Source organism: Moschus berezovskii, chromosome 1, assembly GCF_049115385.1.
Source record: "Moschus berezovskii isolate FMDL1 chromosome 1, NW_MosBer_1.0, whole genome shotgun sequence".
Classification (NCBI taxonomy): domain Eukaryota; kingdom Metazoa; phylum Chordata; class Mammalia; order Artiodactyla; family Moschidae; genus Moschus; species Moschus berezovskii.
In genome coordinates this window covers 2,326,788-2,352,960 of record NC_142460.1, presented here as the reverse complement: position 1 = coordinate 2,352,960, position 26,173 = coordinate 2,326,788, and the positions used below count along the sequence as shown (strand labels likewise).

Sequence of the window (26,173 nt, the reverse complement as noted above, 5' to 3'; positions counted from 1 at the left end):
GCGCTCAGCCTTCTTTCTGGTCCAGCTTTCACATCCATACATGACCACTGGAAAAACCATAACTTTGACTAGACAGACCTTTGTCAGCAGAATAAAGTCTCTGCTTTTTAATATGCTGTCTAGGTTGATCCTAGCTTTTCTTCCAAAGAACAAACGTCTTAATTTCATGGCTGCAGTCACCATCTGCAGTGATTTTGGAGTCCAAGGAAATAAAGCCTGTCACTGTTTCCATTGTTTCCCATCTATTTACCACAAAACAATGTGCCAGGTGCCATGATCTTAGTTTTTTGAATGTTGAGCTCTAAGCCAGCTTTTTCACTCTCCTCTTGCACTTTCATTAACAGGCTCTTTAGTTCCTCTTGCTTTCTGCCATAAGGGTGGTGTCATCTGCATAGCTGAGGTTATTGAGATTTCTCCTGGCAATCTTGATTCCAGCTTGTGCATCATCCAGCCTAGCATTTTGCATGAGATATAATTTCTGCTGTGATGTGCACAGATCTGAGTGCCTGTCTGAGATGGCCCCCTCACCCGCCCCGTGTAACTCATACCCTGACACCAGACAGAACATGTCCATCTCCCCACAAAGCTCCCTGCTACCACCTCCTGGAAGTAACCTCTGACTTAGCTTGGGTCACTGTGGGTTCATTGTGCCTGTTCTGGAACTTTCTATAAAGGGAGCCATCTGGTCTGAACCCTCCATGGGTTTGACTTCTTTCACTCCAGGTGCGTCTGGGCTCCTCCACAAGGCTGTGAGCACCGGTACTTCATTCTGATAATTCCTAGACTCCCGAGCTCATTCATCTGCTCACCTGTTGGAGGGCATCTGGGCTAATGTGAGCCTTCTCATCCAAGCCCTTGTTGGGCCAAGGTTTTCATTTCTCGTGGGTAAGTTATTAGCCAGAAGAGGAATTCCTGGGCCTTAGTGTCAATGTGAATTCAGGGACACCATTTTCCAAAGCGACTGTACCATTTTGTGTTCCCACCAGCAACGTGTGAAGGTTCCAGTTGCTCCACGTCCTCAGAACACCTGGTGACGTCTGGTTACAACCATTTTGCTGCGTGAGTGGTAGTGTCTCACTGCGGCTTGGATTCACGTTTCCCTGATGACTGATGTTCTTGTGTGAACTGGCCATCGGTGTATCTTCCTGTGCCAACTACCTGTCCAAGTCTCTTGCCTGTTTTAAAAAATTGGTTTGTTTGCATCATTTATTTGTAATTCTTTACATACTCTAGACACAAATTTTTTCAATTTTTTATTTTGTATTGGGGTACGTGGATTAACAACGTTGTGATAGTTTCAGGTAAACAGGGAGGGGACTCAGCCATTCATATACACATATCCATTCTCCCCTAAACTTCCCTCCCATCCAGGCTGCCATATGACACTGAACAGAGTTCTCTGTGCTGTACAGTAGGTCCTTGGTGGTTATCCATTGGAGAAGGAAATGGCAACCCACTCCAGTGTTCTTGCCTGGAGAATCCCAGGGACAGCGGAGCTGGTGGGCTGCCATATATGGGGTCGCACAGAGTCAGACACAACTGAAGCAACTTAGCAGCAGCAGCAGCAGACACAAATTTTTGTCAGATGTTGCAAAAGTGTTTTGCTTATTTTCTCTAAGTCTGGGAGTGGCCACCTCATCTTAGATTTTAGAATCTCCTGGCCACAAGCTGCAGCCCTGCCCAGCCCCCACCAGGCCCATCCTCTGCAGGTTCAGGACATGTTGAGTGGACAAGAAGTTGAGTACCCCGCTTTCTGGGGACAAGGGAGCCAGCCAGGGAAGTGCCAATGGCCTGGCGCTGGGAAGAGTATGACCCTGGAGTAACAGGAGGGGGACCTGGCTCCCACAGGGCAGGAGCAGAAAGCATGGAGTGAGCTTCCAGGTCAAATGGCCTGTGGTGGGCACCCCCACACCAGAGTTTTCAGCCTCCCGCTGTGGTCCCAAGTCCCCCAGGCAGATGCAAACCACTCTCTGGCCTCTCTGGGAGTCCGGTGGGCTGGGACCCAGGCCCAAGTGGGCAGGGAAAGCGCACTGACACCAGCATTCTCTGGGGACATCCTTTTTGGAAGGTCCCCAGCAGTTCCTGTCCCCCTGAGTGTGCAGGGAACAAAGCAGAAAGGTCACCTGCTCCAGAGTCAGATGGGAGTCCCCCACGGATTGCAAGGTGAAGGAAGGGAAAGCCCCAAAATGTCCCTCAGTGGGGACCAGCGAGTATCAAGCCCACCCCTCTGTGGATGGCTAAGCCAGGGGAAGGTGGGGTGAGTCCAGGCCCACCGTGTTTACTATCTGCTGCAAATAGCAGTGCAGTATGTGCAGAGCAACTCAGTTATCGTGAAGAAAATGAGAGAAGGAAAAAGAAAATGTCTCCATCTGGGAGGAGCCTTAGCAGTTGTGAGCCCTGGGGTGGGGGGGGAGGGCAGGGGGACAGTGAGAGGGAATTTGGGACTTAATCCATACACTTAAATATGGTTTGCCTGCACAGGTTTGTTTTTACATGAAAAGTAGGAAATAGAATGTCATGGGAAATATCCACAATACCAATCAAAGTATCAGATCATTGGGAATAAAGATAGTAAGAACTGTGCTGTACCCACATTTCATTTATTTTTATTATTTATTTATTTGCTTGTATCTTTTTTATTAAGGTGTAATTGTCAGTGTTCTTGCCTGGAGAATCCCAGGGACGGGGGAGCCTAGTGGGCTGCCGTCTATGGGGTCGCACAGAGTCGGACACGACTGAAGTGACTTAGCAGCAGCAATTGGCATATATCATATTTTTAAAAGAAGAAAGAAACAGGAAGATGCATGTTCCTGGATTTAATTTCCTAATTGCATTTTAAAAGGCAGGTCTTCATATCTACAAAACAGAAACAGACTCACAGACCTCGAGAGTCTTGTGGTTGCCAGGAGGGAGGTGGGTGGGGGATGGAGGGGTTGGGAGGCTGGGGTGAGCAGATAGAAACTGGTCCATAGAGACTGGAGAAACAACAGGACCTACTGTATAGCACAGGCAACTGTATTTAACATCCTAGGATAAGCCGTAATGAAAAAGAATATGAAAAAGAACGTATATATAGAAAGAATATGTATAAAGGATAGATATATGGAGAAAGTAAGGTATAACGGAATCACTTTGCTCTACAGCAGAAATTGACACATTTAAAATCAACTATACTTCAATAAAAAAACTGCTTTGAAAAGCGGCCCTTAATCTCGAAAACGAATACAATTCCAATCAAATTACTAAAGGGAGTTTAGAACTTGAGTCTCCTATTCTTTTGGCACATGAGTGAACCAGAGATAAGACACTTTTGAAGAGGATCAAGCTGCCTAGACAAAGCATTAAGAAGCTGCAGAGAGGACAGGAGGGCTGGTGCAGAGATGCAGATGGCTGGAGTGAATGGCAAAGCTCAGAGCAGGACCCAAACATACCTGCGAATTATGGGTGATAACTGCATCGCCTGGAATACATAGGAGGGAGGGGTAGATGGACCCCTCGATAAATCTGTCCGACCAGCTAATCAGTGCAAAACTCCTGCTGCTGCTGCTGCTGCTAAGTCACTTCAGTCGTGTCCGACTCTGTGTGACCCCATAGATGGCAGCCCACCAGGCTCCCCCGTCCCTGGGATTCTCCAGGCAAGAACTCATACCACACACCAAAAACATATCCTGAAATAAAATGCTAAAATAAAGATGAATGCTAATATTATCTAATAACATAATAAAGATGAATGCTAACATCACTTTGGAGTTGAGAAGAACTTTTTAAGTATGATAGGAAAAATGAAAACTATTACAGAAAAGACAAAGATATTTGTGTGTTAAAATATTTTAAAAAATGTAAATCAATAGAGCAAGCTGAAGAAAATATTGGTGACACATATATGAGGATTAGCTCAGAGTTAATATCTCTCATACAGAGTTCTCAAATCAGTAAGAAAAAGACAAATACTCAAGAGTTTAAAAAGAAAAGAGATTTGACCTTCAAGTTTTGTTCCATAGCCCAGTAGCAGTAAGGGATCGGATTCCAGCACCATTTCATTGTCTACTTTGGGACTTCTTTAAAGATTAATTTTTTCCAATTGGAGAATAATTGCTTTATAATAGTGCATCGGTTTCTGCCATACATCAACGCGAATCAGTCATAGGTATACACACATCCCCTCACTCTTGAGCCTCCCCCTACCTCCCACCCTGCCCCACCTGTTTAGGTTGTCACAGAGCATCAGGTTTGAGCTCCCTGCATCATACAGCGGATTCCCACTGGTTATCTATTTTTCATGTGGTAAAATGTTTCAAAGCTACTACTTGAAAACTTTGAGACCTTTGGATATTGGTCTAGAAAAACATGTAGCCCGTGCACAGAAAATATAACTGGTGTTCTCCGTGTAGTGTTTATAAATGTACCACGAGAGGACTATCTTTGTGTAAGTGAGCTTGGAGGAACAGCAGGTTAAACCCAGTAAGCGTGCAGTCACCGCCATGTCCTCAGGGAAGCCACCCTGAGTGGGTCTGGATGCAGCCCTGCTCCCAAGCCTCTCCGAGGCAGGTGGCGGCTCCAGATGGGGTGCCACTGGGGAGTGGAGGTTCAGGGACCGGGCATCTCAGGGCATCTCATCCAGCAGCAGGGAAGACGCGCAGTCACAGTTTTGGCCAGGAGAGGGGGATGCCTGGTCACTTTTGGGGGAGGCCCTTGCTTTTGTGCTCACAGCGACTAGAATGGGGTCGTGTCTTTTCCACTCCCCTCATCAGGGCACCAATGGGCTGGCCCGAGGCTCTGCTCTGTGTGGCCACAGGCATCCACCAGGAGTACCAGGAGCCCAAGCTGTTAGGCCGCGAACCCAACCCTAGCCAAGCTGTCCATGGGTCTCCTCTCTCTGCATATGGAAAGCATCACTAATGGCCAAGACAGGCTTCCCTGGTGGCTCAGACAGTAAACAATCTGCCTGCTATTCAGGAGACACAGGTTTCATCCCTGAGTCAGGAAGATTCCCTGAAGAAGGGAATGGCAACCTACTCCAGTATTTTTGCCTGGAGAATTCCATGGACAGAGGAGCCCGGCAGGCTACAGCCCGTAGGGTCATGAAGAGTCAGACACGACTGAGTGACTAACACTTTAATGGTTAAGGCATCTGCAGGCTGGAGGGCGGAGGAGGGGTACGTGGGCAAATGGGCCAGAGCCTGAGCACCAGCCTCAGGCCAGCAGCCGGCCCCTTCTCTCACCTTCCAGAAGCATGGTCATGGGCAGCCTGGGGGACAGGATGGGTCTGGGTGGCTGTGTACCACTCCCTGCTTAGAACTTCACAATTTCCATCACTGCATAAAGGTCTGAGAACTCCTGCAGGATTAAGTCCTGCCCACTTAATCCTCCTCTTCCCCCAACCTTATTTCCACAGAGACTGATTTCTTCTCAGGACATTTAAAAACACTTATGTGTGAAGCAGGAGTTAGGGAATCAGCTCCCGATAAGTGACATGACTGCTCCCAGGCCATCTCCCCAGAAACCTGTCTCCCTGAGCCCATTTCCCCAGGAGTTTCATCTAGTGAAAGCACAAAGGTCTGGAGGCAGCAAGCCCACGCTGTGGAGGGGGGTCAGCGCTGGGCTCCTATCTCCCCCCCCTCATCCAGGCCCATAGTCTGGGAGAGGTGGTCTCTGCATCTCCTCCTGAATGACCTACGAGTGGCCAGGAGCCCAAACCTGGCACCTGAGACAAAGGAGAAGCCCTGAACCCCAGTCCCCAATGGATGCTCGCACAACTGTTGCTTCCCTGATGCAGGACAGCAGTCCTGTCGGCACCCCCTGGTCAGCATGCACTCCAGGAAAGGTGAGGCTACCCCTCTGCCAGGCCCCATCTCTATTTCACGTGCCTGAAAAGCTTCTCCAGATGCCTGCTGTGTGACCTGAGCCCCTGCTGCTCTGGGAGCCTCACAGGAGTGCAGAAGGACAACTTGAGGGCAGCAGGGTGGGGTCCCTCCCCTTTCCCAGGAAACCTGGTCAGTGCCCTGTCACTGGGACAAGATCCCCCAGGCTGTATGTCCTCCGCTCCACCCCCTGCACTTGGACCAGCCTTGGGTGCAGGGCTGAGCCTGACTGGATGCCATTCAGGATGCCCTTGGGCCCCAAAGCCTCTGAACGAAACTGGGAGCAAGCTGTGGGTCATCCTATCTGGCCATCACCCACAGAATGACCACCAGGCCAGGCAGGACCTAGCAACTACAGGCCCACTGCAGCTCTGAGGAGCGGGGGCTCCATGCAGGGGTGTCAGCAGGCCCTCACTGCATCCATGCCAGCCTCACAGATATCCTAACTGGGGAAAGCAGGATGTCAGGCAGCTTGGGCTGGGCTGGGAGAGGCTGGGGTTCACCCAGGAATCTTCAGAACCACCCCAGAAGGGCACATCTGGGTGTGAGGCCATGGGGAGAAGTGCAGCTGGCAGATGGTCCCCTTGGAGATGGAGACCTGCATTGTGTCCTGCCCTTTGCTCCCACATGCATGATCTTCAGGCTTCCTTGGGTGTCCACGGGTGAGGACAGTGTGCCCTTGACCAGCAGAGGGGCCTGATGTGTCAGGGTCTGAGGCTGGTGGGGGCCTCAGAGACTGAGCTGGTCACCCACAGGCCAGTTCCTCTGAAGCCTGTTCCCAATCCACTAGGCTCCCCACTACCCCATGCTCCCCTTCAGATGGCACTGTCTCTCCCAAGCTGCCTCAGGGTACATGGCGACCTGATATCCTGACAGAAAAGCACCTGTACAGGGGTGTCCTGGGGCCCTACCTGTACCTGTCTACACACACTGGGTGGACCCTTCCAGAAGCCTCTGCTCCACACGGCTAGGTCAGGTGCTCCTGCCCCCCCGGGATGCCCTCCCTGCTGTTCAGGTCCAACAACAAGAAGTTTGTCCCTTCAATAGAGCTAGAATGGGCCCCCGGAACCCCCACATTCCCCTTCTGCCACTGGAACAGCACAGACAGGGCAGCGTGGGGAGCAGGGGTGTGTGGTCAGGTGACAGGTCTACACCCCAATCCCTCCTGGCCCTTATAATCTTTTTAAATCTGGTGTCCCAGTTTCCGTTCCGTTCCGTTCCGTTCCGTCGCTCAGTCGTGTCCGACTCTTTACGACCCCCTGGACTGTAGCCTACCAGGCTTCTCCGTCCATGGGATTCTCCAGGCAAGAATACTGGAGTGGGTTACCGTTTCCTTCTCCAGGGGATCTTCCCGACTCAGGGATCGAACCCGGGTCTCCCGCATTGGAGGCAGACGCTTTAACCTCTGAGCCACCAGGGTGTCCCAGTTTAAAAACTAAAATAAATAAAAGGAGGAGAGAGCAATCATGATAGTGTACTCAGACACAGGGGAAATTATTTCATCACCATTGTCAGTTTCATCATTCTCTTTCCTCCACTAAAAAACAGTCTTAATAAACTCTTTTAGAATAAATATTCTAAAATACTGAGAAATATATGCTCATGAGCTGAAAGAACTAATATTATTAAAGTGATAATATTATCCAACATAATCTATAGATTTGACAAAAACATTATCAAAATTCCAATGGCTTGTTTCACAGAAAGGGAAAAAAAAAATCCTAGAATTTGTGTGGAACCACAAAGACCCGAAATTGCCAAAGCAATCTTGAGAAAGAAGAGCAAAGCTAGAGGTATCACACATCCTAACTTCAAACTATATTACAAAGCTACTCTAATTAAATAGTATGGTACTGACACAAAAACAGATACAAAGATCAATAGAACAGAATAAAAAGCCCGGCAGTAAATCCATGTATATACGTACAATTAATTTATGACAAAGAAGCCAGGAATATACAATGGGGAAAGAACAGTTTCTTTAATTAATGGTTCTGGGAAAACTGGACAGTCACATGCAAAAGACTGGACCTCTATCTTACAGCATACACAAAAATTAACTCAAAACAGATTTAAGACTTGAACAGATAACCTGAAACCATAAACCCCTAGAAGAGAATATAGGTGGTAAACTCCTTGACATGGGGTCTTGGCAATGGTTTTTTGGATTTGATGCCAAAAGCAAAGGTCAAAAGGTACAAACTTTCAGTTAAAGATAAATGACTTACAAATAGAGATATAAAGTATTGTATGATGACTACAGTCAATAATTTGTTGTTGTTTAGTTTCTAAGTTGTGTCTGATTGTTTGCAACCAATTGGATTGTAGCCCGCCAAGCTCCTCTGTCCATAGGATTTTCCAGGCAGGAATACTGGAGTGGGTTGTCATTTCCTTCTCAAGGGGATATTCTCTACTCAGGGATTAAACTCTCATTTCCTGCCCTAGCAGGGGATTCTTTACTTCTGAGCCACCTGGGGAGTATAGTCAATACAGTGTGGTTAAAAAAGAAACTATTTTAGGATACTTTGTAGCTGTAGAAAATCTCTGAAGCTAGGACAGAGCTCCCACAAACCCATACCCCTGTGATTAACATCTTGCTTCAGTGTGATACAATTGTAACAATTAGTGAATCACTACTGATAAAATATTCTGGAACCTAATGAGCCACAGTTTACTAGATGTCCTTGGTTTTCCCTAAGGTCGTTTTTCTGTCCCATTTAGTCTAATCGTCATGCCTCCTTAGGCTCCTCTTGGGTGTGACAGGCAGGTATGTTGCAGGCCGTCCTGCCGCTGGAATCTTCCAGTGCTTCTCTCATGGGTGGAGGCTGAGTCACAGGTGGGGAGGGAGCCAACCGAGGTGACACACCACCCTCGTCTCACCCTATCAGGAGCAGTACTGTCCACTCCACTGACCACTCTGCTGCCAATCTTGACCTTGGCAGGTTTCTCACAGCAGAGCTACTGCCTGACATCCTGCTGAGCTTTTTAAAGTATATATATATATATATTATTTATTTATTTGGCTACACCAGGCCTTAGTTGGGGCTTGTGGGATCTAGTTCCCTGACCAGGGATAGAACCTGGGCTCCCGCATTGGAGCCTGGAATCTTAGCACCTGGACCACCAGGGAAGCACTCATTGAGCTTTACACAAGGAAGTGAGGCCACCCAGCCCACACCCAAGCTGAAAGAAGGGAGCCATGAACTCTCCCCAGGCCAACTGAGCTTCCTCCCCACTAATTGCCCCATGGCCCCTCCCACCGCAGCAAATGCCCCCACTCCCGCCCATTTATCTGAACCAGAACCTTTGCCCTCATTAGACACCGCATCCCTTAGATCCCTAAACCCCACTGAACTCCCTCCCAGCCATTCCTGCCCCCTGCCCCCTGCCCCGCCCCCAGCCGAGAATCCTGAGAGCCCTAAGCCCCGCCCCTGAGTCCCCCACCCCCGCACTCAGGCCCCACCACTGAGCCTCCTCACTCCGCCCCCAAACCCTCCTCCCCAACACGGGTCTTCTCATCCCTCCCCACTGTGAGGACTCTCTTCCCCCTCCCCCTCCCACTCCCGGGACTCCCTAATCCCCCACCCAGCAGGAGCGCCCCCACAGGAGCCCTCCACCCTTCCACCCAACACCCAGTGCCACTGAGGGGTCCCTGCCCTTCCCCGCCCACATCCGTACGTCATCCTGCGCAACCCCCACCCCACGAGTCCAGCACCTTGGTTTCCTGCTGATTCTGGAAGAGGTCCCTTCCCAGAGTCCATGGCCCTCTCCTCCCCAGGGACCCTGAACCTGGAGACCCTGGATGGCTCGGACCCTGACCCAGCCCTGCCGCTGGATGGAGAGCATTCTCCCTGTGAAATCCGTGAGGCCCTTTCTTCTTTTCAGGAGCCCCCCTGCCTTCAAGAGTTCTTGGGAAAGATCAAGGCTGGGTGGGGTCTGGGAGACCCTGGAGCAGCAGGAACATGGGGTGGCTGAGGGGCCCACAGCTGGGGGGATGCAGACCGAGGAGGTGCCATGGAGGATCTCGGGCCCTGTGAGACCCAAGTGGCCCAACTGATGGGCAATCCCTCAAGGCTGGCACTCACCACCGGTGTTCCTGCCCCTGGACACCATCTCCGCCCTGGGTTGGGAGGGGTGGGTGTCACTGTGGGAGGTGGGTAGGGGCTGAACGAGGATTCCAGGATTCCCAGGCTCCGAGATGGAGGCTGATGGGGCACCTTCTCACTCTCCACTGTCTGTCCTGTCTCCTGGTTTGGTGTCCCCTTGGCTGCTACCCTAGTCCTGGACCCGGAGGTGGATCACAGTCTGGATGTCATCCTAGTGGGTTCCAGCGAACTGTCATCCCCACCATCACCCGGGCCCCGCAGAGGTGAGGATTCATTTGAGTACTGGGCCCATCACTTGGGATGCCAACTCCAGGCCTGAACACTGTCCAGGGTTCCCGGCTTCTGGAATAATCAAGCCTCACTCAGGAGCAGGAGGGCCCCACTCCAAGCCTCCCCCACCCCAGCAATCAGCTTGGATGTTTAAATGTCAAGGTGAAAGGTGGAGGGGGGGAGGGTGGTGCTGGCCCTCTGGGTCCTGTGACTTCAAAAGATCGACTTTCTTGACCCATTTGATGTAGGAGACAGGCAGAGGCAGGGACTATGTCTTTTCTTTTCCAGATCTTATTGCATATGAAGTCAAGGTCAACCAGCGAGACATAGAAGGTGAGCATCAGACGCCTGCCCAGGCGAAGGGATGTCAGCCCACTCGAGAGGGGTTTGCAGCCTCACTCAGCTGTCCATCCCTGGAGGAGGGCAGTGGACACCGCTGGTGCCCAGCTTGTAGCCCCTCCACCTGCCCTAAAGACCCTGACCCATCACTGAAGGTGTACACTTCGTGTCTTTTAGTATAATCATACATAATGCGCCACCGCCACTACAATCTAATTTTAGGGCGTTTTCATCACCTGCACAAGAAACTGGTGCCCACAGTAACTCCTTCCTTTTCCCTCCCCTCTTTCCACTCTAGGCAAACACGAATCTACTTTTTTTCTCTATGGGTTTAACTAGCCTGGATCCCCTGCATTTACATATGGATTTTCGGATCAGGCTAGCAATTTCTGCAAAAAAAAAAAAAAAAGAAAAAAAAAAAAACCCAGCTGGAAATTTGAGAGAGATCTGTAAACCCATTTGGGGAGGCTTGCCATTTTAATGGGCTTCCCTAGTAGCTCAGTGTAAAGAATCGGCCTGCTAATACAGGAGATGTGGGTTTGATCTGTGGATCAGGAAGATCCCCCGGAGAAGGAAATGGCAACCCACTCCAGTATTCTTGCCTGGGAAATCCCATGGACAGGGGAGCCTGGTGGGCTACAGTCTGCGGGGTCGCAAAGAGTCAGACACGACTGAGTGACTGAGGACCCACAGCATTTTCACACTCACAGTCTTCTGACTGACAAACACGGAGTGCCCTCCCATCTGTTTGAACTTTCTTCCAAGAGCAGCTTGCGGTTTCCAGTGTGCAGGTCTTGCACTGTTTCTGTTATCGCTGGGTCTGTTGCTCTGTCTGGCGGTATCATGCCACACGCTGACTGTGGGTTTCTGCCTCAGATGTGTGTATCTGCTGCGGAAGTCTCCAGGTGCACACACAGCACCCTCTGTTTGAGGGGGGGATGTGTGCTTCGTGCAAGGTAAGCAGGGAGGTGAGGGTGGCTTTGTGGTGGCCTCAGGGCAGAGTGAGCAGCCTGGCTTTGCCCTCGCCAAGGACAAGTTCCTGGAGTGCCTCTTCCTGTACGACGATGACGGGTACCAGTCCTACTGCTCCATCTGCTGCGCCGGGGAGACGCTACTCATCTGCGAGAATCCTGACTGCACCCGGTGAGGCCAGGGGTGCCGGGGATCCGGAGTCATGAAGGACTGCTGTCCATAAACCTGGGGAATCCCCATCCTTCTGGGCTCTGCATTCCGGAGTGCAAGGGACTTTCCCACCCTCCTCCCCAAAGGATGACTTTCTCCAGAGCTTTCAGTTTCCATCTCAAATATTTCATTTGCTGCAGAGCCTTGACCTATGGGAGAGGCTTCCCAGGTGGCACCAGTAGTAAAGAGCCTGCCTGCCTGTGAAAGGGAAGTAAGAGATGCTGGTTCAATCCCTGGGTGGGGAAGATCCCCTGGAGAAGGGCATGGCAACCCACTCCAGTATACTTGCCTGCAGAATCCCACACACAGAGGAGCCTGGCAGGCTATGATCTGTGGGGTCACAAAGAGTCGGACATGACTGAAGTGACTTAGCACGCATGTGCGCTTGACCTATGGGAGGGGGTGTCAAAAGCTGTGTGCTTGTGATTTTTCTTTCTGCTTTTATCGCCAAGGCATAGCTGCTCCCTCGATGGTTAAGTAGGATAGTGACAGGGCACTCACGGGGCCAGGGTCAGGCAGGTGCCTTCATTCTTCCCTGCTATGTGTCCACCTGAGCTTTACTTGCAGCCCCTCCCTCCAGCCCTTCTGGGCCATCCTTGTACCTACAGCTCCCCCACCCCAAACCTGCCCCCCTGCCCCCTCAGTGGGTACTCCTGCACTTGAGTTCATGGGGAGATCTCACCTGCTTTCTTAGATGCTAAAGTTTGGAGGAGGAGAACAGCTGGCGTAGGGGAGTCTTGAAAATCTGCCACTGTCCACAGGTCCCCCTGTGCTCTGCGGATGAGGGGCCCTGTGGCTCCAGGTCCCTGAGAGGGACTGACCCCCTCCCTCAGCCACAGCCTTGCCTCCCCACCCTGCTGGCTTTGTCTTTCCACCAGTCTTTTCACTCACTCCAGAACAAGGAGCAGGCTCTCTGCTGCCTGCCGGACCACCGGGGTTTCACCTGGCGACGAGGCAGCATCATTTCTGCCGCTGTGGTTTTCTGTTTGACTCCAGATGCTACTGTTTCGAGTGTGTCGACACCCTGGTTGGCCCCGGGACCTCGGGGAAGGTTCACGCCATGAGCAATTGGGTCTGCTTCCTTTGCCTGCCCTTCCCCCAGAGCGGGCTGCTGCAGAGGAGGAGGAAGTGGCGGACGTGGCTGAAGGCCTTCTATGACCGGGAGGCGGTGAGTGGCAGTTGGGGTTGGAGGACAGAACGGGGTGAACGGCCAGCCTTAACTTGGCTCGTTTCCTCTGGCGACTGGTTGCAAAATGCCCATCTGCTCTGCTTATGTGATGAAGTTAAAGGCTTTCAAGCAAATGCACTTTTCTCATCTTCCTCTTTGATAGCAGTGCCCACTAGGTGTCTGTCTTCCACAAATCCCTTTAGTGCAGCAGCTTTGTTTCTCCCAAGCCTGGGAAGCAGGCATTTGTAGGAGGTAGGAGAGGGCCCAGCAAACATGGGCCTCTGAGCTCAGCAAGTGGGAGCAAACGCCCGGGCAGGATCTCCACGTCCAGCCTGGACAACTGGCGCAGACGTGGGTCCTCTCCGTGGTCAAGGCCGGGGCCATGAGCTAGGCAGGAGCGCGGGCTCATCGCAGTCGTCTGAGCTCTGTTCCTCAAAGATACACCCAAAGTCCTAACCTCCAGTACTTGTGAACGTGACCTATTTTGGAAATAAGGTCTTTGCAGACGCAGTTTAGAGAAGGATCTTGAGGCGAGGTCATCCTGGATTGGGGTGACATGAAAGGCAGTGATTGGTGTCATCTACCAGGAAGGAGTGGGATAGAGACCCACGGAGGGGTGGGGGCTGAGTGACGGGGCAGGGTGGGCACTGACGGGGCGGTCTGGAGCCTCAGGCTCCTTCTCTGCTGTTCGAGGCTGGCCAGTTCTGGGGAGTCACTGCACACCCGGCATTGCTGGGCCAACCTGCGTTCCCCGACACTGGATGGAGCAGGTGCCTTCAAGGTGCTTTTCTAAACTAGGCGACTGCCCTCCCGGTAGAGCCTTCTTCAGGTCCATCTTGTGGCAGAAGCCACCCATCTCTGTGTAAAAGACCCCAAGCCAGCAAGCTGCAAGAGGGGTTTCTCATCCAAGGGAGAAGAGGTAGATACTCTGAACCGCTGTCACTGCCCCAGAGGAGTAGGGGGAAGGAGGCATGGCTCCTGCAGTTGCCATGGGGAACCAGGACATGTGTCCCCAAGTGTCTGTCAGGGCTGCGCCTGCACCGGATATGCCCTGCCCTCCCCACGCCCCCAGGAAACCCAGGACCGCCTGGCCTCTCCCACTGCTTCACTTTTTGCCTGCACTGGGCGCCGTCCACCTGCTCTAGTCCTGAGCTCAGGGTCTCCTGGGATCTCCACCCTCCACTGCTTGCAGGCAGCACCCCTGCTCAGGCCTGGTCATCCATCCACAGCTCGATGTCATGCTCATAGGAGGCCAGGAAGCCTCCCGGGGGTCGGGGACTCAGGGGTGCTCGTTTCCTGGATGGATCCACCGCATGTCTGCTAGCTGGTGCCCTGCACGGGAGAGTGTGTGTTACCGGACCTGTCCTGGCTCCTGTCCTCAGCCTGGGCCCTTCACGCAGAGACACGGGTGCTGGCTCAGGCCTGGCGTGGGAGAGGCCCTGCGCTGGTAGCCTTCATGGGTGGTGCCGAGTGACTTGGGGCCTGGGTTCAGAGTCTGCAGAGGGGACGGAGAGGGATCCGGTGTCTCCCATGGCCATGGGCATTCAGAGTGCCCCAGTTCAGAGACTCTTCCCAAGAAATACAGGGAAGTGGTTTCTCTAGGGATAGAGTTATCTCTTTTCACAAGTAATGAAATCCCGAGCATCTGCCTCCCCTTTGCTGGATATGCGGTTGGCGCGGGAGGGCAGGAGCCTTGGCCTGGGGGATGGGCCGGATCTTCATGAAGGCCTGGGGGTCAGTGCGGCCAAGGCGGGGCCAACCCCCTCAGCAGGTGCGCAAGGCCAGAAAGAACTTGTCTTGACACTCATGGGCTCCATGACTAGGTAGTCATCAGAATGTTCTGTTCTTTTTTTTTTAATAAATAGGAGAGTCCCCTTGAGATGTACAAAACTGTGCCTGTGTGGAAGAGAGAGCCCATCCGGGTGCTGTCCCTTTTTGGGGACATCAAGAAAGGTGGGTGCAGTGACACCTTAGGACTCATGCGAGAAGAGGGGTCTGCTTGGAGCGAGACCCACAGGGGACCCAGGGTGTGTGCAGTGAGGGCAGGGGTGCGAAGGTCCCCAGAATCACACTCACTGCATGTCTGGGACTGGGGGACGGGCAAGAGGGTGGCCCGAGAGCCGTTTCCAGGAGGCGAGGGGGGATGCTGTGCAGGGGCACCTGGGGCTTCTTCCTTCAGCTGGGCTGCCTTGGAAAGAAAATTCACGTTGCTTGACGGTGGGTGTGAAATGCCACAGTGGGGGCCGTAGGGCCATCTATCTGCTAGGACAGCCCTGCCCAGAGCCACTGAGCCTCACACACCTCCACACACCTGGCCTCTTACCTGCCCCACCCCTGGCCGGGCTCGCTGCACCTTCCGTCTCTACCCAGACGCCCCCATCACCCAGGCAGTCACATGCTGCATTCCAGCCTTGCCTGGGTGTCCTGCCCCTGCGGACCCCAAGCAGACCCCTACCTGCCGGTACCTTTGGGAATCCTGTGGATTCTTGTGGGTCCAGCAGATGTAAGAGGAATTAGTGAAAATACCTCTGTTAGTCTCTGGCCAAGTGGAACGGGTCTATCTGCCCTGCTCCCGGCGCTCGCAGAGTGCCTGGTAGTGTGATCACAGTGGCCCCGTGCACATCTGTGTTAAGGATCTGGGGACCGAGACACACAGAGCGGGCATGACTTCCCCTGAAGAAATCCAGGAGTCACAGCCCACGGCCACTCAGCCTTCCAGTCCCTGCCCAGACAGTGTGTTATTTCATTTGCAAGATGCTTTCTGGGCTCATCTCCCAGTGCCTCGGCTGCACACTCTCCTGCAACCCCGCCCTGTCTCCCAGCCTGACCGGGTGACATCAGCATACATTGCCGCTGCTCAGTGGTTTCCTAACCCAGAGAGTGGCACTGCAGCCTGTAGCGCTGGTTTTGCAACACGTGGCTTGACTTTCTGAAATCAGTGCTTGCTCACGCCGTCATGTCGCTGGAAAGATAAAGTCTGCCTACCATATGGCAGCCATACTTTCTAATCAGCCGTTGGCCTTTGATTTCACATTGGGTCAAAACCCAACGCCAGCCCTCTGTGTCTTCTCGGCTCCCCACCCAGAGCTGACGAGTCTGGGCTTTTTGGAAGATGGTTCTAAGCCGGGAAAATTGAAACATTTGGATGACGTCACCAACGTAGTGAGGAGGGACGTAAGTACTGCCAGCTCCTCCCGGGTTCCCGGTGAGGGCAGACTCAGCTCTTCCAGGTCCCTGGTGAGAGCAGACTGGGGGGAAGGGGACAGGGGACCAGGCAGAAAGTGGGGGAGAGGCAGCCCCCTGCAGGGCTGACCTGGGGGGGTCTCACCGGGAACACCCCCACAGCAGGGGAGGTGAGAGGCACATGTTTGTGGCCCCCACGCTGCCTGTTCCTGCTGTCCTGAATGTGGCCTGGGAGGGAGGGCCTAAAAGTGACTCAGCCAGCTCGGTCAAGAGCGTCCTGGGGTGGGAAAGGGATGGGAAGCCTCCTCCGGGGGCCTCTGCAGGAGGACCTGGGCCCTCACCCGAGGCCCACACAGCCCCTCACATCGGGATTAAAGCCCATTGTCCCTAGAGCCCAGCCGCCCCAGGCACAGGGCCTGAGGGGCCGGAGCACTGGCCATTGCAGGCGGCAGCAAGGAAACAGCCAGCATAGGGAGTCCACTCTGCCCTCAGGGTGCCAGCCAGAGCCTTACAGCTCCACTCCCCCTCCATCCTGGTCTGACCCAAGGGTGTGTCCAGGGGCCAGCCCTCCTCTCTGTCCGAGCCTGGAGACTCCCCCCACCAGTCCATCCCCCTGGGGTCTGCCCTGCCTTGAAGCCCAGAACAGGGTCTTCTTGCCCCACTGACCCTATCAGATGTCCCACCAGGGAGCATTTCTGGAGCATCACACTTGTCCTAGGCTCCCCAGGTGGGGTCCTCCCTTGAAGGGCAGGATGGTCCACGTGGGGCTGGACGGTGATAGGAGGCCTCCCCCCTCGCTGCAGAGCTGCAGGACAGAGCAGACGTGGAGGGGCTCTTGCTGGTGCAGTGGAGGGTCTAGATCCCTCCCACGATGAGCTGAGTCTGCGTGGTGACAGTGGCGCCCGTGTGTGTCATCACTGCTTGGTTCCACCAGGTCCAGTCCTTTTCATGAGGATCGTGACCGAGGCCTTCCTGTGGTGCCCCCACCCTGGAGATGGGGCATCCGGCGGCCACTCGCTCCCCTGTCTGACGGCGACATCCGGCTGTCCATGTCTGCGGGTCTCAGGGGGTTCAGAGTGCTTGCTGATGGATTCTTGGGGAGAAGGAGGAAGACCTTGCTTCCTTCGCGGCGTTTCCTGGGTCATCACAGCAGCCCCCAGCCTGCAGGCCCTGGCCCCCCAGCTCAAGCTCACCTCCTCTAGCCCCCTTGCCTCCTCCCCACCCAGACATCTCTCTGTACTCAGCCCAGTCTGCAGTCTGCAGTAGAGCCCCTGGATAGAGCCTCTGCTGTAGAGCGCCTGGAGTGCACCTGGTCAGGGGCACGGGCAGAGGCAGAGCTGGCTGCAGCAGGGCATGTGAGATCTCGAGGTGGGGAGCTGGCGTCTGCTACGGGCTTCTGTCCACTGCTTTGATGAGGGTCCAGGGAAGCCAAGTCTGCTCTGGACGGGTTGCTGTCACAGAACCAGGCATCCAGTGTTTGGGTCTCATTTATTTTGTTTTTAAGAATAACTTGGGCCAGTATCTCTAACTGGGGCCCTGGGTCACGTGGGAGGGGCACTGGAGCCCCTGGTGGGGAAAGCACGACCTCCACTCAGGAGGGGTTGGGGGGCCTTGGGGTGGGGGTGTTGCTGCAGGGGCAGGAGCAGCTCATGCTCCCACTGTCCATTGACCCATCAGGGGCTCAACATGTATTTTCCAGCAACACAGGAAATACGCATGAATCTGGGGGGCCCATGTGTCAACCTCCCGGGAGGGTCTTTGAGGGCACAAAGGAATCATGGTACTCAGATTCCCAGGGCCGCCTCCTCCAGATGGAGGAAGTGAGATTCCCCACACCCCCTGACTTACAGAGGCGGGCCTGACCCAGTGGGTTTCACTGCCCCGCCACCCTCCCATGAGGGTCGGCCTGAATCACATGATTAGACAAACGAGGTGCCCAACCCAGGGGACCGCTTTGCCCTCCTGAGCTGCCCTGTCCTCCTGCAGATAGATGAGTGGGGCCCCTTCGACCTCACCTATGGCTCCACGCCCACCCTGGGCCACACCTGCGACCACCCCCCGGGTAAGAAACTGCCATCTGCTGGGACTCCAGGGCCTCTTGTCCCCCACCCCCTCCCACGCACCCCAGGACTCTTTAGGGAGGGCAGGAATTGCAAATTGTCCGCAACTTAAAAACAAAACAGCTTTCCTGGGGCATCAGAGACAGGCATCAGTGTCCGTGTTCAGTGAGCACGTCCTGCTGGGTCTTGTGTACCTTGTGAAGCCATCACCACAACCACAACATCAACGGGCCTGTCACCCCAGGGTGGCCTCCATCTGCTCGGCTGTGTCCCTCGGGGGCGTTACCCATCCCCTTGCACCTGTGCTGTCTTAGCGGCAGGCACACCTGTGCCCTCCAGGCTGCTGGGGGGCAGGCGGTCACAACGCAGCTGAGGTCTCCCTTCCCCATTCCCACCGGAGCCCCGCCCTCCTGTCCCGGGTCCCTCCCAGTGGGTGGAGCCCAGACACACCTGCACGTGCCCTCCACAGGGTGGTACCTGTACCAGTTCCACCGCATCCTGCAGTACGCTAGGCCCCTGCCTGGTAGCCTCCAGCCCTTCTTCTGGATGTTCGTGGACAACCTGGTGCTGACGAAGGAGGACCTGGATGTGGCCACTCGCTTCCTGGAGGTAAGTGCAGGTCGGGGCCTCTCCAGGGGACACTAAGGCCCCTTGGTGGGGGGACCACTTAGGTCCTGGCCCTGGAGACTGGTTTTTCAGAATTCACAGGGCCCACAAGGGCTGTCGTACCACTGAGGCCCCACCGGTGCCTTTTAGATGCTTTGCTCTGGATTCTGGAAGCTGCCACTGGGGGTCATGTCTTCTCCCTGCACCCAGCTCTGTCTGCACACATGCACACATACACATGTGTACACACTCACACTCACACCCATTCTGGGGAATCAACAGCCTTGCTCTTTCTGTCCTCAGGCCCAAGTCCTGGCCTTTAGGCCACTTCTGGACTCAGTGACCTTCTGTCCAGGCCTGACCCGGCCCATCCTTCCCAGCTCACTTCACCCCCAACACAGGGCAGGCCCAGGCCAGGCTGGGTGTCCCCTCATCTCAGGACGTCCCCCTGCTGTGTTCCGGTGTTTATAAATTGACAGCAAATGTCTCCTGGTCGCCTGCTCCCACCACTCCCACTGCATTTATCTTTAGGTCCCTCATCACCTCCAGGACATCTCCACAAACTTGCAAATCTGCTCACAGGCTTTTCTCACTCACCTGTTACCCTGGAAATCCTTCTGTTGGAAAAGTGCCTGTCTCCTTCTTTGTTGTAATTTATGTATTTTTGTTTTGTTCTATTTGTATGGCCATAAAAAACTGCCTTCAACCTGTTTCTGTGAACACACAGTTGGGTGGTTTCTAATCTCTTGCTCTTAAAAACATTGCTACGAGGTCGGGATGCGAGGGGGGATGTCTGTGGGGGTGGATTCTGGAAGAGGTTGCGGGATCCATGTGCCGTTTTCAGAGATGCTATCCCCCACCCCCAGGATGTCTGCATAGTCCCTCTGACAGCAGAGCTGCTCTTTCTTCTGCCTGCCCGCAGGGTGTCCCTAGCTCTCTGCCTTCCTTTCTTGGCTCCAACTGTCCTTCTGCTCTTCTTTCCTCCTACGCAGTTGGGATTTTTCCATTCTGTATCTTACTGGTTTTTACTTGTGTTTAAGAAACTATCGATCCGTCCAGATTAATTTAGCTCCTGTCACTTTATTGGACTACTTTGTGGATGACAGTGGTTTGCAGTTGATTCAGGTAGACTTCCTAGGTGTTTGAGCAGATTATCTGCAAGCTGTGACAGTTTTTTATTTCTGATTCTGTACCTCAAATTTCACTGTTCTCACATTTCTCTGGTTTCATATTGGATCACAGTAGTGGCAGGACATGCTTACCTGGCTCCTGACTTTCACAGAAATGTTCCCAGTGTTTCTCTCCTAGGCTGATGCTGATTTTGAGGTCACAGTTGATAAATTTCACTATGTTAAATTTATAAAAGGAAATTTGTAGTCATTTCCTTTGATTTCTACTTTTTTGATCCATTTTAATTAAGAATAATTGTTGGATTCTGTCAAATGTTCTTTTTTATGTTCATGGAGATAATTAAATTTATTCTTTAGATCTGTTGTGAAAGTGTTAGTCACTCAGTTGTGTCCAACTCTTTGGACCGTAGCCTGCCAGGCTCCTCTGCCCATGGGATTTTCCAGGCAAGCATACTAGAGTGGGTTGCCATTTCCTTCTCCAGGGGATCTTCCAGACCCAGGGATCAAACCTGGGTCTCTCGAATTGCAGGCAGATTCTTTACTGTCTGAGCCACAGGGAAAGCCCTTTATACAATAGAGTATGCTAATAGATTTTCTAGTAGTCGTCTGTCCGTGCATTCCTGAACTCACCCACTTAGCCATGTGTGCAGCTCTTTTGATGGATTGCTGAATTCTGGTGAACAGCATTTCATGTAGGTTTTTTGCTTTGACAAGTGCAAGAGAGGTGCGTGTGAGGTTTTTATTGGCTTCGTGCTATTTTTATTGGTTTGGACGCCAATGGGAAGCTTGCTTTGTAAAAATATTTAAAGATTGACAATGGTGAAATTGTCTGGATTGGTCATTGTTGCCCAGGTTTTAAATGGGAGCAATTCTTCTGTAGAAACTAATCTGTTAAGATTTTCGATCTTTTCTGAGATCACTTTGGTAAGTTGTGTTTTCCCAGAATGCCATCCATTTAAGTAAAGTTTAAAATCATTTTCATAGAGTTGAGCAAAGGGTCCTCATGATTCTCTTTCTTCCGCCATCTGTGGTTATTTCTCCTTTTTAGGGAATCTGGAATTTTTAAATACTGTCATGTTACCACATAAGAGCAGTCAGGACCAGGCTTGTAAGGTTCCCTGATATTGAAAAGTCTATGAATATGTGATCCTGAGTCCAGCCAAAGCCAGTCTCCAAACCTGGGCAGCAGCTCTCAGCAGACGTGGAGGACAGCAAAGATGCTGGCTCTTGACCATCTTGTGAGCACATTTGGCTGCTCGGAATCAGTCCCGAATCGAAAGTAGGCAGGAAAGAGAACTCACCGTGGGTCCTGTGACTGCTCCCACTTTGCTGTAGATCCACATTTCTGCTGATGGCAGGGAACAACTAGACATGCCAAACACAGGACTGCCTGTCTCTGCCCTGTACCTGACGGTACATCCAGCCGTGAGCTCTCCTCCCCGCCAGAGGTGTGGACACAAGAGGAAGCCGACGCGTCCTGAACGGCTCTGCCACACCCACTCTGAGTCTGGGGAGGTGGAGTGTGTGTCGGGGCTTGGACGGTCTCTCCTGCCATGGCTCCCCCAGCCCCTCCTCCCCTGACCTTTCGAGGGAGACTGTGGCCCCAGGATCCAGGTGCTCCCTTGGATCGCAAGGCATCAGCCCTTTTGGAAGTCTGCTGTCTGCCTGCAAATCCTCTTATCTGCCGGAGATGACACAGCTCTTGGCTCAGAGATCAAGGAATTCTTTGTCCTTCACGGAATCCACCTCTGCTGTGGAGCAGACGGGGAGTCCCTGGGCATGTGACCTTTGGAAATGAAAAATCTGCCGGTTAAAAGGTCTAAAATAGTAACTTAGTTTTATCCTTATAAGGTGATTTATAAGAAAACAGATGTGCCATGTGAACAGTGTCGACTGGAGACAGCTTCCATCCAGGAGGGGTGCACTGTGCTCTGGGCTCAGACAGGGCACCCGCGGTAGCTGAGGCCTGTGGGTGCCCCCAGCTCACAGCCCGTGTTCCCATCCCTCAGACTGACCCGGTGACCATCCAGGATGTCCGTGGCAGGACTGTCCAGAACGCCGTGCATGTATGGAGCAACATCCCTGCTGTGAAGAGGTACTCCCTGTGCACGCGAGGCCCCTGGGGGCCTGGAAGCACACCGGCTGCGGGCACATCACCAGGGAACCCAGGGTGGCTGAGGGAGCCATGCCCAGGCAGCCTCTGTGGCCAGCTTGGGGCACCCCACAAATTCTGGACAAGCTCAAGGCCAGCGGGCCCCCTTTCCACTTCAGGGACCTCCTCCCCGCTTTCACACTGATCCTTTCTGAGCAATTCACCTCTGGACGAACTCCTGGACATGAGCCACCTGGCGTGTGTGCCCCAGTCCCCTGTCCCCAAGCTCCAGGCACCTGCCTCACCCTGCACACCTCCACACCCACATGAACACACCCAGTCTCTCATAAGCTCACACTCATCAAACACACACAGAGCACATACCCACACAGGCCCGCATTCTCACTCATGTTTCGCCATGTACTTTTGGGCCACACTGAGCTGCTTCTAGCCCCTCAAACAGGTCTGCCCAGGGCCTTCACACACACGCACAGGCGCGCACGCACACACACACACACACACACATGTGCTCATGAAGACACACACAGCCCCCTCTCCGCTCCCGGAACATTCTCAGTACTGTTGATCCCCAGGAACACCCCCTTGCTGCCTCTGCACACCCCTAGCCCTGGCCCAGCCACCCACTGCTCTGGGGACACTGCCCTCCCCTCCTGACCCTGCCGCCTGCCCCCCCAGAGCCCTAAAGGAGAAGGCAGTCTCTTCCCCAAACCTCATGTATCTGGCCTTTGCTCTTGTCTTGCCTGCATCTTCCAGGGCAGTAAGTCATATGCCCTCCTCCTGACAGTTTCTGGAAACTTCTCTTTGCCACCTCCCATGCCAGCCTTCTCTCTGTTCACGCTGTGGTGCCTGCCAGGCCCCCACCCAGGACTGTAGTGGGGGGAGGTGGGCAGCAAGGTGGAGCAGGTTCCTAAAGCACTGTCTTTTTGAAGACTTGAGGGTCACCCAGCCTCATCTACAGCATCTCCCCCATTCTGGCCCCTGGAGGAAGGTGGTGGGGCCTGGGGGCACACCTGGACCCCAGAAACACCACGGGTGCTTCCCCTCAGACCCACATTGCCTCAGTAGTGAACGAGACCTGCCTCACTGGACATAGGGACCTCTCTGCCCAGGTAATGGGCAGCCGCCTCTAGATAGCCCCAGACTCCCTTGGACCATGGAGCTGCAGATGGGGAGGGTGAGCTGGGGTGGCCTTCACCCCCAAAGTGAGCTGGGAAATGTTCCCCAAGTCCAGTGAGGTGCCCAGCACCACGTCCGGGAGCCTTGAGTCCTTGGGTTGCTTCACACGGTGAACGGGGTCCCTGTTGCGTGGCCTCTGGCCAGGCAGTCCAGGGCCTGCAGGTGGCCATGGTCAGCTTGGGTGCAGTCGAACTCACGGGGAGGCCTCGGAATGCTGCTGGACCGGCCTTGCCTACGAGTCCACGCTCCCGCCTCTGTGGGTCTGCTCCTTAGTGGCCTCTCCACACGCAAAGTGGGACCTGCTGAGCTGGGCCAGTAGTCTGTCCTTGGGAACCCTCTGTGCCCCTGTCACCAGGGACGGGCTTCTCCCTGGGAGAGGTGGGAAGTGTGGGGGCCGTTGTCCCCTTCTGCCCAGGACGCACCTGTCACCGCCCCCCTCACTGGGTGAAACACTCACAGAGGGTGGGGGCTCTTATAAGCGTGTTTATCTCAGAGACCTCGGGTAGCCTGGCGAGGCTGTACCCCTGGCTTCCAGGGTGTCTGTGGGGTCCTCGGGTGGGCACCAAGCCCCTTTCTCCTTCACAGCAGGCACTCAGCTCTGGTGTCCCAAGAGGAACTCTCCCTACTGGCTCAGGACAGGCAGCGACTGAAGCCCCCTGCCCAGGGCCCGGCCACACTGGTGAAGAATTGCTTTCTCCCCTTGAGAGAGTATTTCAAGTATTTTTCAACAGAACTCACTTCCTCTTTATAAATGAGTCATTATACCGTGAAAAAAAAAAAAAGACTTTTCCTAGAACAAAGATAACTTTCCTTACATTGTCTCTATTTTCCTTTTCAAATTATTATTTTATTTGCTTAACTTTGGGTTTCCCATGGTTGCTAAAGACCCACCATCACCCTTTGGATCTGGTGGCCCTGCCCCCACTGTGACCTTCGGTGGAAGGAGGCGAAGCCCAGGGTCTGATGGTGGACGAGACCCAGACGTTGCCATGCACCTTGCGCTGCTGGAAGCATTTCTGTCCAGTTGAGAAGTTACAAATATATTTATTATGATCATTACAGGTCCTTTTTTGGTATTTTTGTGTGTGGTGCTAGGTGCTAAGTCGCTCAGTCATGTCTGACTCTTTGTGACCCTATGGACTGTAGCCTGCCAGGCTCCCCTGTCCACGGGATTCTCCAGGCAAGAATACTGGAGCAGGTTGCCATGTTCTTCTTCAAGAGATCTTCCCGACCCAGGGATCAGACCCATGTCTCTTATGTCTCCTGCATTGGCAGGTAGGCTTTTTACCACTGGCGCCACCTTATCCTGTAGGTCATGGGGCGTGTGTGTGAGAAAGGCGAGCAGGACACGTGGCTATAAGCCCCCACCGCACCTGGTTATTCTTACATGTAACCGATGCCACCATAACTGCCATGTGCCTTGATGGTTAAAACCACCCATCCTGGTGAGAGGCACATGAAACATCCCAAACCTCTGCAAAGCATGGAATATCTGCTTGGTCAGCAAAGGGAGGACAGGCCGAAGGGAAGGAGTGGAGGCCGAGGCCAGGTCCACTCATGAAGCGTGTGACCTCTGTCTTCCTTAACCCAGAGGGACTTGCTTGTGGAGGCAGGGTCCCCATCTGCCCCGTTTGCAGTCCTGACACAGCTGGCTCCAAACCACATATGATAAACCCACAAGGGATCTTTTCAGATTAACCAGAAAACCCCCCAAAGAGACCTAGACTCAGATAAGCACGCAGGTTCCTCTTGTCCTTTGCGTCACCCTGCATGCTTGGGATCTGCTGGTGCTGATAGTGGCTTGTGGAAGAAAGGCGGAGGGTTAAAACTGGACTTCTGAAAGGTGTTTTTAAAATATTTTGAAATAGAATGGAAGTTGTGATGGTTAATTTCAGTGTTGACTTGGCTATAGTACCCAGACATTTACGTTAACCTGGAGGTTTCTGTGAGAGGATTCCTGGGTTAGGTTGACAAGCCGGTGGACTTTGAGTAAAGCATGTAACCCCTCACAAGGCAGGTGGGCACTGTGATCTGAATGTCTGTGACCCAGAATTCACCTGTCAATCCTAACCCAAGTTGGCCTCCAATGTGATGGTGTTAGGAGGTGGGGCCTTTGAGAGGTGACGCTAAGATGGGATTGGTGAACTGAAGTTGCTCAGTGATGTACAACTTTGAGACCCTATGGACTGCAGCTCGCCACGCTCCTCCATCCATGGGATTTTCCAGGCAAGAAAACTAGAGTGAGTTGCCATTTCCTTCTCCAGGGGATCTTTCTGACCCGGGGATCCAACTCAGGTCTCTTGCATTGCAGGCAGACCCTTCTCAGTCTGAGGTACCAGGGAATCCCCCAAGATGGGGTTAGTGCCCTTACAAAAGAGGCCCCAGGGAGGTCTTTCACCCACCCCTCCCCGTGTGAGGTCACCCGAGAAGGTGTGACCAGGGAAAGGGCCCTCACCTGACCCTGCAGGCACCTGATCCACCACTTCCAGCCCCCAGCACTGCGAGCAGGATGTTTCTGTTGTTTGCAAGCTGCCCAGTATGTGGGATTTCACCATAGTGGCCCCATCAGACTGGGCCAGGGGGGGACTCCTGAGCCATCAAAGGCCTAACCTCCCCTGAGCAAGATGGCTGGCCAGCTCACCCTGCAGATTCAGGGTTCATCAGGCCTTCATAATTACAGGAGCCACTTCCTTGAAATCAATTCTCTTGCTATGTCTCTCCACACACATACACACACACAGCCTTAGCTGATACAGACATCCTCATCTTCATGAAGACCTTCTCTCCAAGCTGGCAGGAGGACAATCCTGGAGTCTGATGTCACAGGTCTCCTGTCCAGGGGCTAAAGATTTGTAATGAAACTAAGGTCATGCAGCCCCAGAAAACATGGAGGGCCAGAGGGGACAGGAGCATCGAGGACAGGTGAGACCCTTGGGGAGGTCAAGCTCTGGGTCCAAGCCAGGACAGGTCTGGTGACAG

At 53.4% G+C, this 26,173-nt stretch overlaps 1 protein-coding gene across 2 annotated transcripts; it reads left to right on the top strand.

The window, feature by feature from the left end:
• The first annotated feature begins 11,406 nt into the window (after nucleotides 1-11,406).
• DNMT3L (DNA methyltransferase 3 like) lies at nucleotides 11,407-24,253 on the top strand. 2 transcript variants are annotated; one of them, XM_055415010.2, is made up of 9 exons: nucleotides 11,407-11,532; nucleotides 11,607-11,719; nucleotides 12,755-12,926; nucleotides 14,792-14,879; nucleotides 16,012-16,100; nucleotides 18,096-18,171; nucleotides 18,639-18,778; nucleotides 21,915-22,000; nucleotides 23,780-24,253. In XM_055415010.2, the coding sequence occupies exons 1-9, from the start codon at nucleotides 11,515-11,517 to the stop codon at nucleotides 23,943-23,945; spliced, it is 948 nt and encodes a 315-aa protein (XP_055270985.2). In that variant the 5' UTR covers nucleotides 11,407-11,514; the 3' UTR covers nucleotides 23,946-24,253. The 2 variants fall into 2 exon arrangements, with proteins under 2 accessions (XP_055270985.2, XP_088700751.1); XM_088844625.1 differs by lacking the exons at nucleotides 16,012-16,100; nucleotides 18,096-18,171.
• Nucleotides 24,254-26,173: the final 1,920 nt, after the last annotated feature.